Genomic DNA, 16261 nt, shown 5'->3' with positions numbered 1-16261 from the left:
CCTGTGGTACAAGGTAACTCACTTAACCCCTTGATTTCTACCTTTTATTGTAAAAGCAGTTGCTGAGAGGAAGGCATTATCCTCCTTATGTGTTATGATTACTATACGGTTGCAAGTCTTGACTTAACTTGCAAAGCAAGTTAATAAAAGTAATCTTTCAAGAACACCAAGGAAATTAAACAGTTGATCAACTTTCTTTCTTGCAATGCCCTTCCTGGTTCAGGACTTGAACCAGGTCTTTTTCCAACACTGCATATTTAAACATTCTGTTATCTTTAACACATCTATAAACCTTTCAAACCCGCAGCATGAACACCACCTAATTAATATAATAAATGGCCTGTACTGAAAGACACTGAGAATTTGCATTTAATTGGCACAATGGTAATTAATAGTAAATTTCTCTAAATGGCAGACAACCTGAATGTGGTGATGTGCTGCAAAGTTCAAAGAGCTTTCTTGGCTACAAAAGATATGCAGACTATATGTAATAAATAAAACCGACTTCAGGTTAACTGCTTCTTTAAGACATTTACAGGAGGCCATAATAAACCACCAAATACACCAATTGCAAAAACAAAACCTTCAGATTCTTCTGCATTTTAAACATCAGACTTAAGCAGTATGAAAGGATTACAGACAATGGAAAACAATGATGCAGGAAGGAGGTATCAAAGCATTTTAATGATTTAATTTTCTTTATAACTGATATAGAAATATGTATTTTGTAAGAACTATGCAAGTTTTATTTAAATGAAGTTACAATATGAGAAAATTATGATTCAAACTTTTACTGAGGAACAGAGAAAATGAGTGTGTTAAACAGATTTATATCAGGTTTTTGTATCTGCAACAATCAAGGAAACATATTAGCAATAAAGTGAATCAGAACATAGACAACAAGAAATGTGCATAAAGATTCAAGGCCCGTTTCTGAAATGACAGCCATTCCTGTTCTTCTTAGGGGACTATTGAAGTGGGCCATCTAGCAGTTCAGAGTTTGGCATAGTCTTTAAGAATCATCTCCAGCTTCTGGCTCAGCATGATGTTACCTTTCACTTTTAGTTTACCAGAAAAAAATGCCTATAGGAAGCAGAGGGGGAAAAAAAAAATAATTTTCTTCAATTGTTTGCCTACTTCTCAAAGGTCTGTTTTTAAAAAAAATGAACTACAGTAGTAGAGTGAAGTTTACTTTAGACAAGTCTTACAGGACAAACCTCACCAGGAATGTCCATTAGCTATGAACAGAAGACATTTTAAACCTCATTGTATAACACCACGAATCACAAACACCAAGCTTCTTGAAGCGTACAGGGATGGAGAAGGGTAGTGGTAAATGGAGAAGTGGCGGTGGTTGAGCCATTTCTGAGGGCTCAGCAACATGGGGAGCATGCTGGTAAAAGCTGAGCTTCTCCAGTCTCCAATGTCAAAAGTTAACAACTACACAGAGGCAAGGCCCCAATCCCGTCTTACCAGACCCTCTTGAGTTCAGTGAGTGCTATCACCACCCCACTGCTGCAGGTGAGGAGGATAGGAAAAGGAGGACTGAACCCTACTCAAATTTACACACGGTCAGCCAGGGTCTCCATTTTTAAATGGGTTAAAAAAAATCAGTTGGTTGACTTTTTTCTTAACACATTCACAATATGCAGTATGCAGAGGAGCACTCACTCGTGCAACCAGAATATCAGTCTTCGAGCGTTTTCACTGAAATTCCAATATTGCATATTTTTAGTTCTGCTCCTGATTTGAGACTCTTCATAGCCAGTTTAAATGTGGTTCATAATTTTTATGACATTTTAAAATGTGTTTATTTAATCAATATTGCTGTATTTTGGTTTTGCAATTTGAAGGTTATATGAAAGCAAACAAAATTCTGGAATAGCACACTTCTCCATATTCCCATTAACGTACAGATGAATTCAAATAAGAAATTGATGGAGCCAGTAGTCCAAAATATAAATTGGTATTGTGAACGTCTTCAGGTGGAAAGCCCCTTCTCTCCACAGAAACTCACAGGTGATACTGATGTCTAACAGCAAATATTGTGCATGAAATGCAATCACTTTAATCCTTAGAATACAGAAATGCATAGATTGTCATAATCTTGTTTGTTTAGACCTTGTGCCTGCTATATATAAAGGTCACAAAATATTTGTACTGTATATTCCTACTGCTCATGCAGTATATAGGAATTATATACTAGTCAACATTGTTAGCTCCAAATTTTAAATTCAAAATCCTTGTTAATTTCAGTCCTGTTGACTGGGATCAAAGGAGAGCTCTCAATATATTATGATGAGCTAATTAAGAATATCCATTTATCTAGGCTATAAACTGAATTATGTTAAATTCGAGACACTTAACTTGTATAACATTTGTTTTTAATAACAAATGAGTAGTTTTAAGCACTTAAGGAGGAACATTTGCAGATGCTCAAATACAGACTCCTTATTATGTCCCTTTTTTAATCTCCTCCCCTAAGTGATTTGCCTTATTTAGGAAGATTTATGCCTAATTTTAATAGATTTGTGTCTCATTATAATGCAACAGAAATCCACAGGCCCATGACAACAGTAATAGGCCTTTCTTCTTTATTACAGTCTTAATGTACAAACCGTGGGTATTAATCTTGCAAGTCAGAATATTATTACATGCACAAGGTTGATACAAGTTGCTCAGCTAAGATTTGCACATTGGTATGTGAGATCTCTCTCTTCACTTGCAATAGAGAGGCGTAGCATCTCATACACCAGTGTGTGCCATTTTACGAGTGAGCACTGTACTCTATACAGCAGCACCTTTCACAGACACACAGTATTTCAGTCAAGACTGGTTTGTAGGTCAGTAATCTTTCTTCTACATTAGCTGCACACTAGAAATTGTGCTACTTCAAGAATGTCTCCGAGTTAAATGAGTAACATTTCACCATGAGACTGAACATCTCTACTTCACAATGCCTTTACCTTTTGTGGATTAATCTTGCCTAGGACCACCTCCATGAAGTCTTGATCCGAAAGGGTGAAAGTGGTGTCAGCAGAACCCTGTGCTGGCCCCTGATACACCTCACCAGAACCATTCTTTAAGTCAATAGCTGAGGAAAGGAAGTAAAGTTAGTTTTGTTTTTAAAAAAAGGCAATAGAAAGAGCCATGTACTGTAATTGATTCAGATTCCAAGACCAAAAGAAACCACTGTAATCATCTAGTCTGACCTCCTTTAGAACATGGGCCATGGAACTTCCCCCAAATGAAGTAGAGTATATCTTTTCAGAAAAAAATCCAATCTTGATTTAAATATAGCCACCTTATTTCCAGTCTCAATTTGTCTAGCTTCATCTTCCAGCCATTGGATCATGTTATATCTTTCTCTGCTAGACTGAAGAGCCCATTTTCAAATATTAGTTCCCCATGTATGTACTTTTAGACTGGGATCAAGTTATCCCTTGATGTGCTCTTTGTTAAGCTAAATAGATTGAGCAATTGGAGTCTATCACTAAAAGGCATGTTTTCTACTCCTTTAAGCATTCTCCTAGCTCTTCTCTGAACCCTCTCCAGTTTATCAATATCCTTCTTGAATTGTGGGCACCAGAACTGGATCCAGTATTCAAGGTTACGCTCAGCTTACCAGGTGATCCAGATGGCTCTGAATCAGTGACCTGTTCTACCGTTTACCAATCCTTTAATTTTTTTGTCATCTGCAAACTTTATCAGTGATGATTTTGTTTACTTGCAGGTAATTGATAAAAATGTTAAATAGCTTAGGGCCAAGAACCAACCCCCGAGAGACCCCACTGGAAACACACACACACTGAATGATGATTTCCTGTTTCCATTTTGAGATACATCAGTTAGCCAGGTTTTAATCCATTTAATTTTTAATAAAAATGATTAATTACTATTACATGCCTATGTCTGTGTCTAACTTTTGTGTTACCAGCCTTTTGGGAAATCTGTTTCTTTAAAACCAAACAGAATATAAAGGAAACTCAAATGACATGCCCTTCCGGTAAAAATATCTTACAATGAAAGATTGTGTTAGATGTGTGCTAAACTTGGTATTATAAACACTCAGGAGTAAGACTAGCAATGAATTTTAAACTGCACTTTGCAAAAACTAATAATTTTTTAACAATTTTTGGAAGGTGGGGAAAGGATGAGAGGGGGACTTGAAAGATACATTTCCTGATAAATACATACCTGGATTACCAGCTACAAAGCGGAGTGATTTTATTCTGATGAATTAATAAGAACATAAGAAAGGCCGTACCGGGTCAGACCAAGGTCCATCTAGCCCAGTATCTGTCTACCGACAGTGGCCAATGCCAGGTGCCCCAGAGGGAGTGAACCTAACCGGCAATGATCAAGTGATCTCTCTCCTGCCATCCATCTCCATCCTCTGACGAACAGAGACTAGGGACACCATTCTTACCCATCCTGGCTAATAGCCATTTATGGACTTAGCCACCATGAATTTATCCAGTCCCCTTTTAAACATTGTTATAGTCCTAGCCTTCACAACCTCCTCAGGTAAGGAGTTCCACAAGTTGACTGTGCGCTGTGTGAAGAAGAACTTCCTTTTATTTGTTTTAAACCTGCTGCCTATTAATTTCATTTGGTGACCCCTAGTTCTTGTATTATGGGAATAAGTAAATAACTTTTCCTTATCCACTTTCTCATCATCACTCATGATTTTATATACCTCTATCATGTCCCCCCTTAGTCTTCTCTTTTCCAAGCTGAAGAGTCCTAGCCTCTTTAATCTTTCCTCGTATGGGACCCTCTCTAAACCCCTAATCATTTTAGTTCCCCTTTTCTGAACCTTTTCTAGTGCTAGAATATCTTTTTTGAGGTGAGGAGACCACATCTGTACACAGTATTCGAGATGTGGGCGTACCATGGATTTATATAAGGGCAATAATATATTCTCAGTCTTATTCTCTATCCCCTTTTTAATGATTCCTAACATCCTGTTTGCTTTTTTGACCGCCTCTGCACACTGCGTGGACATCTTCAGAGAACTAGCCACGATGACGCCAAGATCTTTTTCCTGACTTGTTGTAGCTAAATTAGCCCCCACCATGTTGTATGTATAGTTGGGGTTATTTTTTCAAATGTGCATTACTTTACATTTATCCACATTAAATTTCATTTGCCATTTTGTTGCCCAATCACTTAGTTTTGTGAGATCTTTTTGAAGTTCTTCACAATCTGCTTTGGTCTTAACTATCTTGAGCAGTTTAGTATCATCTGCAAACTTTGCCACCTCACTGTTTACCCCTTTCTCCAGATCATTTATGAATAAATTGAATAGGATTGGTCCGAGGACTGACCCTTGGGGAACACCACTAGTGGCCCCCTCTCCATTCTGAGAATTTACCATTAATTCCTATCCTTTGTTCCCTGTCCTTTAACCAGTTCTCAGTCCATGAAAGGACCTTCCCTTTTATCCCATGACAGCTTAATTTACGTAAGAGCCTTTGGTGAGGGACCTTGTCAAAGGCTTTCTGGAAATCTAAGTACACTATGTCCACCGGATCCCCCTTGTCCATGTTTGTTGACCCCTTCAAAGAACTCTAATAGATTAGTAAGACACGATTTCCCTTTACAGAAACCATGTTGACTATTGCTCAAGAGTTTATGTTTTTCTATGTGTCTGACAATTTTATTCTTTACTATTGTTTCAACTAATTTGCCCGCTACCAACGTTAGACTTACTGGTCTGTAATTGCCGGGATCACCCCTAGAGCCCTTTTTAAATATTGGCGTTACATTAGCTAACTTCCAGTCATTGGGTACCGAAGCCGATTTAAAGGACAGGTTACAAACCTTAGTTAATAGTTCCGCAACTTCACATTTGAGTTCTTTCAGAACTCTTGGGTGAATGCCATCTGGTCCCGGTGACTTGTTAATGTTGAGTTTATCAATTAATTCCAAAACCTCCTCTAGTGACACTTCAATCTGTGACAGTTCCTCAGATTTGTCACCTACAAAAGCCAGCTCAGGTTTGGGAATCTCCCTAACATCCTCAGCCGTGAAGACTGAAGCAAAGAATCCATTTAGTTTCTCCGCAATGACTTTATCGTCTTTAAGCGCTCCTTTTGTATTTTGATCATCAAGGGGCCCCACTGGTTGTTTAGCAGGCTTCCTGCTTCTGATGTACTTAAAAAACATTTTGTTATTACCTTTGGAGTTTTTGGCTAGCCGTTCTTCAAACTCCTCTTTGGCTTTTCTTATTACACTCTTGCACTTAAGTTGGCAGTGTTTGTGCTCCTTTCTATTTGCCTCTCTAGGATTTGACTTCCACTTTTTAAAGGAAGTCTTTATCTCTCACTGCTTCTTTTACATGGTTGTTAAGCCACGGTGGCTCTTTTTTAGTTCTTTTACTGTTTTTCTTAATTGGGGTATACATTGAAGTTGGGCCTCTATTATGGTGTCTTTAAAAAGGGCCCATGCAACTTGCAGGGATTTCACTTTAGTCACTGTACCTTTTAACTTTTGTCTAACTAACCCCCTCATTTTTGTATAGTTCCCCCTTTTGAAATTAAATGCCACAGTGTTGGGCAGTTGAGGTGTTCTTCCCACCACAGGGATGTTGAATGCTATTGTATTATGGTCACTATTTCCAAGCGGTCCTGCTATAGTTACCTCTTGGACCAGCTCCTGCGCTCCACTCAGGATTAAATCTAGAGTTGCCTCTCCCCTTGTGTGTTCCCGTACCAGCTGCTCCACGAAGCAGTCATTTAAAGTATCGAGAAATTTTATCTCTGCATTTCGTCCTGAAGTGAAATGTTCCCAGTCAATATGGGGATAATTGAAATCCCCCACTATTATTGGGTTCTTAATTTTGATAGCCTCTCTAATTTCCCTTAGCATTTCATCATCACTATTACTGTCCTGGTCAGGTGGTCGATAATAGATCCCTAATGTTATATTTTTACTAGAGCATGAAATTTCTATCCATAGAGACTCTATGGAACATGTGGATTCGCTTAAGATTTTTACTTCATTTGAATCTACACTTCCTTTCACATATAGTGCCACTCCTCCCCCTGCACGACCTGTTCTGTCCTTCCGATATATTTTGTACCCTGGAATGATTGTGTCCCATTGGTTGCTCTCAGTCCACCAGGTTTCTGTGATGCCTATTATATCTATATCCTCCTTTATCACAAGGCACTCTAGTTCACCCATCTTATTATTTAGACTTCTGGCATTTGTGTACAAGCACTTTAAAAACTTGTCCCTGTTTATTAGCCTGCCTTTTTCTGATGTGCCAGATTCTTTTTTATGTGACTGTTTATCATCTGATCTGGCCCTTACATTATACTTTTCAGTCCTCTGCTCCTGACTATAACCTGGAGATTCTCTATCATCAGACTCTCCCCTAAGAGAAGTCTGTGTCCGATCCACACGCCCCTCTGCAGCAGTCGGCTTTCCCCCATCTCCTAGTTTAAAAACTGCTCTACAACCTTTTTAATGTTTAGTGCCAGCAGTCTGGTTCCACTTTGGTTTAGGTGGAGCCCATCTCTCCTGTATAGGCTCCTTCCATCCCAAAAGTTTCCCCAGTTCCTAATGAACGTGAACCCCTCCTCTCTACACCATCGTCTCATCCACGCACTGAGACTCTGAAGCTCTGCCTGCCTACCTGGCCCTGCGCGTGGAACTGGGAGCATTCCTGAAAATGCCACCATAGAGGTCCTGGATTTCAGTCTCTTCCCTAGCAGCCTAAATCTGGCTTCCAGGACATCTCTCCTACCCTTCCCTATGTCATTGGTACCTACATGTACCACGACCACCGGCTCCTCCCCAGCACTACACATAAGTCTATCTAGATGCCTCGAGAGATCCGCAACCTTCGCACCAGGCAGGCAAGTCACCATACGGTTCTTCCGGTCATCACAGACCCAGCTATCTACATTTCTAATAATCGAATCTCCCATTACTAACACCTGCCTTTTCCTAATAAAAAGCTAATCATAAAACCTCCATAATTATGCTATTCTTCTCTAATAACTACTGTTACCTGCCATGATAAACAAAGATCTACCAAGCATGAGTTGATAGGTTTGAGGCAAATAAATTATTCTGCCTGATTAATCAGTGTTTTCCTACTGTGGGCATTGAGATTTTTTGATCTTCAGGTAACAGTCTAATTTCATAGTTTGACAAAGCTTTTCAGATTTCTGCAGAATTCTGTGATCTTCACTTGGTTAAATGTCTAAGCCAGCAGACTGTATGTTTAATATTCAGATAGCAAATGACATACAGCTGTTCTCATAAAAATCTACAGTTTAGATGAGTTTAGCAACTGTGGTCCAGAAAGATTAAATGTGATGTACATGTACAATACAATAAATCCTATTACTGATTAGCCACTACTCTTTTCTAGAACTTTTTGTTCTGGCCAGCCCCATCCACCCAAAAGATGACAGTGAGATCATGATCATGCACAAGTACATGTACAGTATAGTTAGTACTGGAAATCCTTATTACAATTTTGAAAGGGAAATAATCTTTAGCAAGGGAAGAGATTAAACTGCTCCATGCCAAGAAAGCAAAACACATCTGTTTATGGAGGAGCAGGTGGGCAGACTTTGCTAAAGACTGAGCTATCTCATGTTGGAAAAAACAAAACCACAGTTTTCAGAAAGTTTCCAATTCAAGTCTCAAGTTTCTGTTCTAAGTGCTTCAAAAAAAGTCTAGATTCAATTTTTTTTAATACATGGTTTTTAAGGAAAAGGAATCGCCAATAGTTTAAAAAAGCTTCATATTAATTTTCTTACACAACAATTGCAAAAAATAAATGTAAACAATAACAAAGGCAATATCCACACAACATTTTTTTAAGGTTTTGCAAGGTACTGTATATTACAACTGCAGCAACTCATATTTTTGTAATAAAGTTCTACATATTTTTAGCACATGGGCTTGTGCCCTTTTCATTAACGACAGCATTATTAAATCTGTGTTTGCTAATTTTGACCACTTTATAGAAAGTTTTCCTTGATTTAAAGAGTATATTAAACTTTGCAAAATCTCTCTCCTTCTGTTACAGAAAGCCAGAAATTCCTCAAAGTGTCTGTAGCTTGAGAGGCCTACTTCCCCAGACAAAATGCCCTGCCAAAATAATCTACTAGAAGACACAAAGGTACTATTTTGCTTGGTTAGAACATTATGACGACAGGATGTGCTTTGCCAATTCATTTTCACAGTTTGCAAATTCCCATCCAATCCCCTTGCATCCCCAGCAGTGTAAAAATAAAATAATTGTCAAGTTGAAGTTTGACATTTTTAATTACAGAGTCCCAGCAGTTTCACTCTTGTGAAGACTTTGACAGTTTTCATTATTGACCTGATGTTAACCCCCTACTAAGTTTCTGGAAACTGCTTTCTGAATAAACCGGATCATGTGTAGCCTCACCCCAAAGGAGAGCTGCTTTAAAAGTTTGAGGCAAATCCAACAGACTGTTTGAGGGATGATAATATTTTTAGAAAGTGATGATTTTTTCATTTTTTGGAAACTGTTCTAACATCTGTATGTCCACTCATAACTACAAGCAAAATAAAAATATCAAGTTTGTCATTTACATTAATGCTGAGTGGGAAACGGGCACATGGGACAATTACTACCCACTTGGAACATACAATTTAGTTATCCATGCATGTTACGACTTAAACAGATCTGGTGAATATCACCAATTCTGCAGGGTAAAAAAAAAGGGGGGGGGAGAGAGGAGAAGGCTCATGCATCACAAATGGAAAAAATCAGAGACTCCTTGATTAAGCATCAAGATAAAACTTATTTCCCTGTATGTCTCCAAACAGTAGGGAACAAAACTAAAAAGAGGAGTACTAGTATCCGCAGTAAATCTTAGGCAGCTGGGTGCCAATTTGCTTCAAATTAGATGAGCAGAGTGGTCAGATTTTGTTGCCTTGGGTCAACCCTTCGCAATCGTTTGTAGACCTGCAGACAGTGGTCAGATACACTTAGATCTAATATGAACATAATAGGCCAGGTTAAAACCAAGTTTCATCACCATGTTACAAATATATCTGATTAACAAAAAGTGTTTATTTTTTCATTTTCATTATTTGTTCTATTTGTTTGCTTTTTGCATTTAACTCCATTTGGATAACAAAACTAGAGGGGAAACTAAGCTAGACTAGCTTCACTTTTTCTATGTCTATCTATGTCAATTTTACCTTTGGGTTTTTCATGAACTAGCAAAAATGCTGCAATGTTTTGGTTACAAATGCAGCAAGGGAATGTTTCTTAAAAGACTATTGACATTAGAATACAAGTGTAAGAAACATTAACATTGTTTTGTTGGGCTGTAGAAGCTTCCCTCACATCTCTTTGGATCTTGGCTTCAAACACTGCAAAGGCCTTTTTGATCCACAACCTCTGCTGAAAAATTATAAGCACCATAAGGAAGCCAACTACTGACCGCATAGGCTGTGTAGGTGGAACATACAAAATTCCAGTGAGCCAGGAAATGTGGATTTCACAGGTGTTACAAACTCCTCAGGTTATGCTGACAAAGCTTAACTTTCATGCATTCTTGAATACGGTTCTGCTCATGCCCCAGAGAAGTTAAGGAAATTATGAACATTACCAAAATAGCAAAACTAATGGAGTTTGTAAGACACAAGGCTTTTTTCTCTTAAGTCTCAAAACTTGGGGGGAAAAAGATATGACAACTAAAAATTCTTAACTTTCTAATGTTTTTCTTTACCTTCTCAATTAAATTATGAAGGGCCAGCTTATTTGTCAATAGATTTTTTCTGAACAGATCTAATGTCTTCTGCTGAGACTGGAAGTTACTTAACTGATTAGGTAATAAACGTCTCTCTTTTTTGTCAATTCTATGTCTTGAATAACCCATGTTTATGTGTGTGTTTTAGTATGATCTTATTTTTAAAAGAAAAAAAAAACCTGAACTTCCATGGCCTGAATTTAAGACCATCTATTCCACACAGCTTTGGGATTTATAGTCTACATGCTGAATTAAAATGAATGAAGTTGTAAAGGTTATTGCTAGTTAAATAGACTGGTGCGACTAACATTGGAGTTGCCACTGAGAATTCCTGCTGCAATGAGAAATACTAGTGTCCACATGCTCCATCCACTTAATGAGTGATGCCCAAACAGAAACCTTGCCCTGATGTGTAGTGATAAAATGCACAGGTCATTTAAATACAGAAATAAAAATAAGTAAATTGGTGCTTATAAGTTTAAGGAAGAATAAAATTATTGGCTGTGTCAGAACAGAATTTCAGATAATTCTTCCCAAAGCCACTGATTTCTTTCATTTTCCCCGACACTAGGCTCAAGGACATTCGCTGGAGATGCTGGAGCCATAGTATCACCCAAGACAGCAATAAGCTGCAGGGCCCAGATTGTTTCTTGCGCTGTCAACTGCTGCAGATTGCACAACAGCACAAAGCAATGCAAAAGTGACAAGTCAAAAGATTAAAAGACAAGGCAGCACAGCTGAGTAACAAACTTAATAATGGAAGGAAGCCCAGCGGCAGGCCAGGAGAATAGTAAACGCTGTCAGTAAAGGCCCGGGAGACTTAATTTGATTGTGGGCTTTGGCAACAGAAGCCTGAAGAAAAGCTAATGAAACAATCAGGACCCCCAACATCATCGGTGTAAACTAAAGGCTTGTGACAAAGATGAGACTATTTCTGTTGTCTCAGTGAAAATATGTCAACAATTTTAAATGTAATTGAGACAAAAAGTATGCAATATTAATTCATAAGAACCAACTTCTAAATCAAGTTATTTCCCTGACAATTTCCTATCTCCTCATTTCATAGCCAAGTTACTGTAGCCACTTATTAAAAAGGCAATTATAGGATGATGCTAAAGGGGAGGCAAAGAGGATTCTTACCAACTTATATTAAATTAGCACATTATAATTGCAAAATCTTAAGATTAGTTAAATGCAGCAGGTCGTCATTAAATATTTATTGTGAAAAACACTGGGCCAAATTCAGACCTAAGGTAGTGTGCAAATGCACTGACTTCAATGGTCTTGTGCACTTTTATAGGAGGTCTGAATTTGGTCAACAGTATTGAGATACAACAATTAAATCAAGTTACGCCAAGGGCATTGGGATAGAAGTTGAACATTATGCTCTTCATTACATACAAAAAAACCTCTGTTACAGGAACATTAGGTTGCAGGAAATGCCAGAATTAAGATTACTTATGCAACTATACTTTGGCCTCTTTGCTCATATGTATTATAACAGTCTTGCCTGTCATCATAAGGAATGCCACAAACAGGAACAGAACCAAGCTTTCCTGGCTCCCAGTCCAGTTCTTAATCATGAGAACATTCTCTCTCTCTTTTAAAAAAAAAGGAAAGAAAACAACAAACTCTCTGCCTGCTTCACTTTCACTTTGTGAAATGAATTAGGCAAGGATCCTGTAGAACAACTGGCATATGATAATGTACTTGCAGACTATATCAATGAATATGAACAAGCAGGCAGAAGATGGCATGGGCTATGTAACTTTTGAGCGCTTGACTTTGTTACCTTGAGCCTCTTAATTTTTAACCAATGTAATATACCATTTAAAAAAAACCCTCAACAAAGAAACCCCACCATGCATACCCATACTGCCCCGGTCATCAATTTTAAATATTATATTATAAACAAAAAGGATGACCTCCAGAGGTTCCTTCCAATCCTGACATGTTTCTATGATCCTGACAATGGTATTGATCCATTACTAGATGGAAATGGTAACATGATCAATAATAATGCAGAAAAGGCAGAAGCATTCAATAAATATTTCTGCTCTGTATTATGGGGAAAAACAGATGATATAGTCTCATCATATGGTGACAACACACTTTCCATTCCACTAGTATCCCTGGAGCGTGTTAAACAGAAGCTACTAAAACTAGACATTTTTAAGTCAGCAGGATGTATGCAAGAGTTTTAAAAGAGCTGGGTGAGGAGTTTGCTGGACCATTAATGTTGATTATTGATAACTCTTGGAACACTGGGGAAGTTCCAGACAACTGGAAGAAAGCTAATGTTATGCCAATTTCTAAAAAGGGTAAACAGGATGACCCGGGTAATTATATGTCTATCAGCCTGACATTAATCCCAGGCAACATAAAGCACCAGCTGATAAGGGACTCAATTAACGAAAAATTAGAGAAGGTTAATGCAATTAATACAAAATCAGCATGGGTTTATGGAAAATAGATCCTGTCAAACTCACTTGAGATCTTACTTTATTCAGATTATAAATTTGGCCAATAAAGGTTTTAGCATTGATGTAATATATTTAGATTTCTGTAAGGCATTTGACTTGGTGCCACACAACATTTTGATTAAACTAGAACAAAATAAAATGAACATGGCACACATTAAATGGATTAAAAACTCCCTCGCTGATAGATCTTGTTCAGCCCTCTCAGTTACTCCCTTTTGGGGAATGTTACTTCTCATCCTCCAAAAAATAGGGGCAACATAAAATCTATGAAGTACACAGAATTATTAATACCAGTAATGGAGGAAGTGGGATTAGAATTAATGCTCTCCTGGTTCCCAGGCCAACATTCCTTTTCCTAGCCCAAAAGGATAGTAGTGGCTGCTGCTCCTGCAATGCCTGTTGCTCTCTGGAGTTCACAACCTGTGGATCTTGGAAGCACGTTCAGCACAGATTAAAATTTCAGAGATTTTAGCAACAAACCCCTAACAAGCTCTACTAAGAATGACTAAATAGCAATTTTTAGAGACGTACTACTTAGTCAAAATTGAGTGGATTTTCATGGGGTTAGCAAAAGGCACATCTTGACTTCAGAATTAGCTCCTTGCCAAATGTTAAGTTCCTGTTGCAACCCATGGAAGCACTAGTGCTCTTCAAAGAAGTGGTTAGAAAATGTTTACATTATCAAAATGGCTGATTTTCTTTATTCTTCTCAGAAACAGCTGAACTGTTTGCACTGAAATTATTAAAAAATAAAAGTCAATGTGAGGCACAGACCATGCATGGAAAGTTACAGCTCAAATGGTGGAGGGGGTTTATAATGGAAAATTGTCAGCAAAGTTTATTTTATGCGTTTACCCCAGTTCTGCCTACAATGAGTCCTGGTATTTGTGGGGTAATAAATATTTTTAAAAAAAAACAGAGTCCCTCACACAGAGTCCAGGCTGTTTTGATATCACTGCTTCTAAGGCCTGATCCAAACCTCTAACTGAAGTTAGAGACAGTCTTTACATTGACTTCAGTGGGCTCCGAATCAAGCCCCTAATCCTGGTCAGCACCACGAATTAAGTGAAAATTAAAAACAGCAGCAAAACCTGCTAAAACATTTTCAAACCCTAAAGAAATGGCCAGATTCTCTCTGGTGGCTGGGATCACCTGGTGCAGAAGAGGTGGAGGTGATCGTTAAAGGCCCAGTTATGTTCCCTTGTTGGGGACACCCCTTACTAACAGAGGATACAAGAACAAATTACATCCTCTCCCCACTGGCCAGGGATGGAGCAGAGCGAACAAGGCCAGACCAAAATTCTTGAAATGAGGGAAAAGGTTCAGATTGGGTCTTAATTTATACAAAGCAGTGTCCCTCTTTCTGGATAGCCTATTCATATCATCATACATTGGCATTTCACACACATCAATCAGGGTGAGTTCCTCCAACACAACAGGCTGGTATGGGAGGTAAAGCCCTTGGGTAAAACGAGGTCTTCAGCTGTTTCTAGTCCTATTACTGCCTGCCTTCAATGTATGTTTGTGAGAGAGCAGGGTTGGAAAGGCCACTCGCCACAAGAACACAAAGCATGGTGGTTCAGAAATTAAAAAGGGATTATAATAAATTGGTGACTTTGAATAAACTTTAAAATCATCTTCTGTCTGAGTAAGAGGGCAAAGGCCACTTAATTTTTCATCTAGGGTAATAACAGTGAAGAATCACTAACTGTGATAGTTAACATTCTATCACTCAGCTGTACTAATTTAGCCTCAGTTTCTTATGCTCCTAGTGTCCTCTGTAGTAAGACCATACATTACGGATGCCACATTCTCAATGCAGCCAAGACCTCTATTCTTCTTAGCACATGCGCGATGTGCCTCAGGTGACATGTGACCAGGATTCATCACTGAAGGTCCACTGGTTGGATCATTAGCTTCCCCAACCCAGGCCAGGTACTGACAGGTGAATGCCACCCAGGAGCCCTAATACACGGCATGATACAGAGGCTTCCACGTGAAGTGATTTGCTGTTTGACACTGGCATTTTTAATAGGTATCCTTAAAGAACGAGTGTCAATACAGTAAAGCAGGGCTTTTAAATCTTACATTGCTATTCTGAACACATCCATGATTTCATTAACTTGAATTAATATAAAAGAGTGCAAAAGTAGAAAATTGTTGGAGTGATCAAGAGTGACAAATACAGAATCATTAAAATGTAGCACTGGAAGGGACCTCAATAGGTCATCTAGTCTGGTCCCTTGCACTAAGGCAGAGCTAAGTATTATCTAGACAATCCCTGACAGGTGTTTGTCTAACCTGTTCTTTAAAACCTCCAGTGACGGAGATTCTACATCCTCCCTAGGCAATTTGTTCCAGTACTTAAGCACCCTTACAGTTAAGAAATTTTTCATAATGTCTAACCTAAATCTCCCTTGCTAAATTTAAGCCCACTACTTCTTGTCCTGTCCTCAGCGGATAAGAAGAACAATTTATCATCTTCCTTTTTATAGGAACCTTTTACATACTTGAAGACTTATTTCCCCTGTCAGTCTTCTCTTCTCCAGATTAAACATACACAGTTTTTCCAATCTTTCCTCATAGGTCATTTAATCATTTTTGTTACTGTCCTCTGGACTTTCTCCAATTTGTCCCTGAAGTGTGGTGCCCAGAACTTTTACCTGAGGCCTTATCAGTGCTGAGTAGGTTGATTCATATTTAGTTTGTGATCCACTACAATCCCAAGATCCTTTTCTGAAATTCTCCTTCCTAGGCAGTCACTTCCCATTTTGTATTTGTGCATTTGATTATTCCTTTCTAAGTGTAGTACTTGGCATTTGTCCTTATTGAATTGCATCCTATTTATTTCAGATCATTTCTCCAATTTGATTGTCTGTAGGCAGGAGGTCCTCAAGGTTGAATGTTGTAAAATCTGCCTTCCTCCTATTCTGATTTAAAGAAAGATATTTGGCTTCTGGAGAACTTAATCTAATCTATTTAGGTACAGTAGAACCCCATTTATCCGAGCCTCCATTCATT

General features: G+C 38.3%; 1 protein-coding gene across 2 annotated transcripts in view; it reads right to left on the bottom strand.

Moving 5' to 3' along the window:
- Positions 1-656: 656 nt before the first annotated feature.
- Positions 657-16261, bottom strand: part of HSD17B4 (hydroxysteroid 17-beta dehydrogenase 4) — a 108895-nt gene continuing 93290 nt past the window's right edge. For both annotated transcript variants that reach the window (XM_045020617.1, XM_045020618.1), the window contains exons 23-24: positions 2967-3094; positions 657-1083 (exon numbers count right to left, since the gene is read on the bottom strand). In XM_045020617.1, coding sequence (XP_044876552.1) covers positions 994-1083; positions 2967-3094 — 218 coding nt within the window. In that variant the 3' untranslated portion in view covers positions 657-993. The remainder of the gene's footprint in view (positions 1084-2966; positions 3095-16261) is intronic.

The sequence above is a fragment of the Mauremys mutica genome, chromosome 6 (assembly GCF_020497125.1).
Source record: "Mauremys mutica isolate MM-2020 ecotype Southern chromosome 6, ASM2049712v1, whole genome shotgun sequence".
Lineage (NCBI taxonomy): Eukaryota > Metazoa > Chordata > Testudines > Geoemydidae > Mauremys > Mauremys mutica.
This window is presented reverse-complemented; position numbering and strand designations above follow the sequence as displayed.